This window comes from Branchiostoma belcheri, unplaced genomic scaffold (assembly GCF_001625305.1).
Source record: "Branchiostoma belcheri isolate BF01 breed outbred unplaced genomic scaffold, Haploidv18h27 scaffold104, whole genome shotgun sequence".
NCBI classification, from domain to species: Eukaryota; Metazoa; Chordata; class Leptocardii; order Amphioxiformes; family Branchiostomatidae; genus Branchiostoma; species Branchiostoma belcheri.
In genome coordinates, this window is record NW_017802425.1 from 197,599 (window position 1) to 201,847 (window position 4,249).

The 4,249-nt window shown below is 43.8% G+C and overlaps 1 protein-coding gene across 1 annotated transcript in view; it reads right to left on the reverse strand.

Moving 5' to 3' along the window:
* The window catches only part of LOC109476294, a 14,396-nt gene extending 10,147 nt beyond the window's left edge, over positions 1-4,249 (reverse strand). The window contains exons 1-4 of the mRNA XM_019777210.1: positions 4,082-4,249; positions 1,612-1,937; positions 414-552; positions 19-149 (exon numbers count right to left, since the gene is read on the reverse strand). Of these exons, the coding sequence (XP_019632769.1) occupies positions 19-149; positions 414-552; positions 1,612-1,937; positions 4,082-4,151 (666 nt within the window). The 5' untranslated portion in view covers positions 4,152-4,249. The remainder of the gene's footprint in view (positions 1-18; positions 150-413; positions 553-1,611; positions 1,938-4,081) is intronic.

A 4,249-nucleotide genomic window follows, 5' to 3' on the forward strand; every position in this document is an offset into this window, starting at 1 on the left:
GGCTGTTGTGTCGAGTGGCGTTGTTACCGGTGAGGCTGTTGTGTCGAGTGGCGTTGTTACCGGTGAGGCTGTTGTGTCGAGTGGCGTTGTTACCGGTGAGGCTGTTGTGTCGAGTGACGTTGTTACCGGTGAGGCTGTTGTAGGTAATACTGGAAGATGACAAACATGCAAACATTTCAGTGTTCGTGTGGCGCTTCTCAATGATTTGTACTGATGATGACATCTTGCAGATGACTTTTGCCGTTATCTGAGCGCAATAATGTACGTGCATTTTATTGAAATTGTGTTACGTTGGTTCACATCTTCATGCAAAAGACACCTAAAACTCTTCGCTGCTCAAGTTCATCTATACTCGTCAAGATTTCCGGCTCCAAATTTTCATTCTAAACTTAGATTTAACTTTGGCTTCTTACCATCAACTCCGAGTAGTTCAATCCGCAGTCTTGGGGCGCCGGAGAAAGTTTGTGGGTTGATGAGGATAAACTGGGCGTAGACGTACGAGGAGAAGTCCTGTTGGACGACAGTCTCGTTGTCATTGTTGCCTGTGAAGGTCTGAAAACAAAACACATGTCTTCTGTGAACGGTCTACGTGCCACATTGTAATCACATTGGAATCGCAGTTTTTGGACTTTGATGACTGGCCATCCAGTTTTCTTTTGAATATAGACTGCGTGGTGTGGTGAAACACAATGTGTTCTCTCGTGTTTCTCCTCTTTTTCCTTCTCATCCTTCTCCTTCCATTTCTTTAAATGGATTCAACTCTGCCATTTTTCAGCCAAATGGCCTTAAATTTCGCATGGAGTGGACAAATACCCCCGGCCCTTTTTAAAAATCTATTTATTTATTTATTTTTTTATACAGTCTTTAATTTTTTTCCGACAAAATCTGTACATTTCGGGTCCTGGAGACCTAGTATTACACCCAAATCATCTGAAATTTGGTATGGGTATGCTTTATATATCTACAAACAACAATTCTATATTTGGCATAGTCTCCCTTAAATTTGTATAATTTGGGACTTTTTTTACTCTTTTCAGGTCACAATTTAGAGTAGAGTGAGGGGTGAGTCATCAAAATGCAGAGAAAGAGCCAATAGGCATGAAGCTTTCCTCTATTCTTTTTGCTGATTGGCTGTTGTGATTTAATCGTGTTTAGCTGCATTAGCAACTGCACCAAGCCATACCATATGAACTGCATCCAAGTGTTTTGCTAGGTATGTCAAACTTTCCTGCCCCAGCATTGGAATGCAGGACATAAACAAATGACCTGACATTTGCAGAAGGCGTTGAAAGACTACATTGCTGCATGGAGGTACGCATGTATATAGACTGTTGGAACACTTTACAATTTGGACAGGGGTGATTTAAGAACAACTCATTTGTGCGTGCGGGGGACAGGCCCATTTTTGGTACGGGGGATATCTGTTGAAGCCATTTGCTGCATTTGCTCCGATGCACATGTCGGCCTTTCTAGATCTACATGCCAACATACTGCTACTTAATTAGTTTACCCGCCAAGACCTGGTCGCCGAGATTCATGTGACAATTATTATAACCTCAATGAAAAGCCATGTCCTACTCATGCGGCATGAACGTTAAATACAAAACTTACCTTGGGGTTTGCACCGTCCTCCGAGTACATAACGTATGACGAATTGTTGTCTTGTTGGAATATGACCCTGTAGGTCTCCACGTATCCATCCCCTCGCCCCTGGGTCTGGATACTGCATATATAACGTGGATACTGTAGGTCTATAGCCAGGAAATTTGATGCCGCTTGGCCTGTGGGCTGCCATGCACCGTCGCCGTTCAAGCGGGCCCTGTACGCCTCGGACCCGGCTGCTGCTGAGGTAGCCGTCATTACGCCGTCTGGGATGATCGAACGATTCTGTACTCCCAATGGCGGGCACAGGCCTGCTGACGTAGTAGTCTGCGCGTCTGTCGAAAGTGAAAAAATCATTGTGTCGAAAACAATCTTGAGACCAATGCGATCGTTTTTTTCTTCATATTGTATGAAACGCCTTTATACAAGATCAACAAATCTGTCACAGATACTTCAAAGAAGGCATGGATTTCTCTGCTTACTAATTCTAATGAATCCCTTGTTGTTTGCTGGATGGGCGAATCAGTAACTATCTTTTTAAGGTATAATCTTATACTACAGATGAACAGGCTTAAGACTTTTAAGTCTGATTCTGCAATCTTAGCAGGACAATCTGGTGAGTTTTTGTTAGTCGGATGGGCATCGATTGTAAGACTTGCATATTGCACAAAGTTAACCTGGTCAAGTGAGCACGTCGGCAGAACGTACAGCGCCTGCGCTGAACCTGTGATGTATTGCGCATGACATCATTAGACACTTACGTAATGCCACCCGTTTTGTGTACCTTTGTAAACCATCACAAACACCTGTTGCTTTAGTTACCTGCTGAAAGGAGATGTCACCATATGGTAGTACCATACCATGAGACGGTTGGCGGTGTTTGCTGCCTTCACCCAGAGGTTTTACGTAACGCCTCATGTCGTTAATGGGGGTGACTCACTTTTAAAGGATTTGTGCCAATGCTAACATTTGTGACAAGCTAATACTTACTTAGGCTATTTGTTATATGTTTATCAGTAGTCCTGGGCCTGTGTAATAGGCCAAGCGCTTTTGCTAAATACGCTCTCAGGGCAGAGTATCTTCTTATACACATGTTGGAAAACTATACGATTTGTTATACTCGGAAAAATACCGAAATTGGTGATTAGCCGCACTCGATTGTAACTCTTTGTCGAAGACTTATGCTGGCCCTTATTTTTGTAGCAATTAGGATATTAAGTTTTATTCTACTCTAGTTCAGCAGTTGTTGCCAAAACTGTACCGTACACGTTTGTAGCGCAGTCAGGTTCTTTTTCATATCAAATATCGACAACATTGGCCCCATAAATAGGATACATGAAAATGGTACCACCAAATATCTTGGTGTAAGTACCACCAAATATCTTGGTGTCTCCATCTCCTCAAACTTGACCTGGGGCAGACATGTCGATCTAGTTACAGCGAAAGCAAGCAGAACCTTAGGAATGCTGAGACGCTGCCTGCGAATCTCAAGCAATGTGGCAAAGGAGAGAGCTTACATGGCTCTTGTAAGACCCTCCTTAGAGTACGGCTGTAGTGTCTGGGATCCCCACACCAAGGACCAGGTGAGTAGGGTGGAGATGGTCCAGCGTAGAGCTGCCCGTTTTGTCTGCAGTGACTACAGACGTACAAGTTCTGTTTCATCTATGTTGCAAAACCTGGGCTGGCAGTCTCTAGAAGTACGTCGGAAGATCGCCCGCCAGGTCATGTTTTATAAGATTACACATAATGCTGTCTCCGTCCCACACTCAACCAGGATTGTCCCGGTGGCTCGATGCTCCCGCCGCATCAATCACACTCAAACATTGCAGGCCATCGCGAGCAGAACCAACTTCTACAGGCTCTCGTTCTTCCCCCGCACCATCAGCGAATGGAATGAACTTGAGCCTTGTGCAGCGGAGGCGGGGTCTCTTGCCCAGTTCAAATCTGAACTGGCGAGGACCCTGCTGCATTGAGCCACCCCATCATGTCTTGTATATATGTAAATATTACTAACGCACTAATGCACTTGTCCCGTCTTTAGCACACACAAAATCAGTTGTCTTATGTTCCCTTCTCACTTATCCTTGTTTTACCTTTGTTTTTATGTACCGGGTCACAATTGTAACTAACAATGCGTAACGGCTGCCAATAATCCTACATGGTAGGGCTAGGCAGTAACGGAGATGATGATGGTACAGGGGGAAAGATCTCGGTATGAATAAGGCAAGTTATAGTGATAAAAACATCAGTAAAGTCTTTATTCTAAGGGATCGCTAGTCATTCTTGCACTTGATAGAAGCTAACGCAGGTACAGGTAGATATGTGAAGTCACACACCATATGCCGATGCATCGCGTGCGTTCTTTTATACTTTAAAACCTGAATACTAATCTTCCCACTGAAGATAATAGTGTTCCGTTATGAATGTTAGTTTTGAACTTCTACTTGGAATGTTGGTAGTAAGATTTTTTTCTACTTACCAGTAAAAGCAAGGGCTGCCAGAAGGACAAAGAATCCCAGGAGAGGTGACCGCCCACATGTTAAATCCATCTTGGATAGAAGTATAACCTCGCAGTACCTTGCTCGCACTAGTTACGTAAAAAGACCTGTCCGACTTGAGGCTAATAGTACCCTGGTAGTTTCTGACA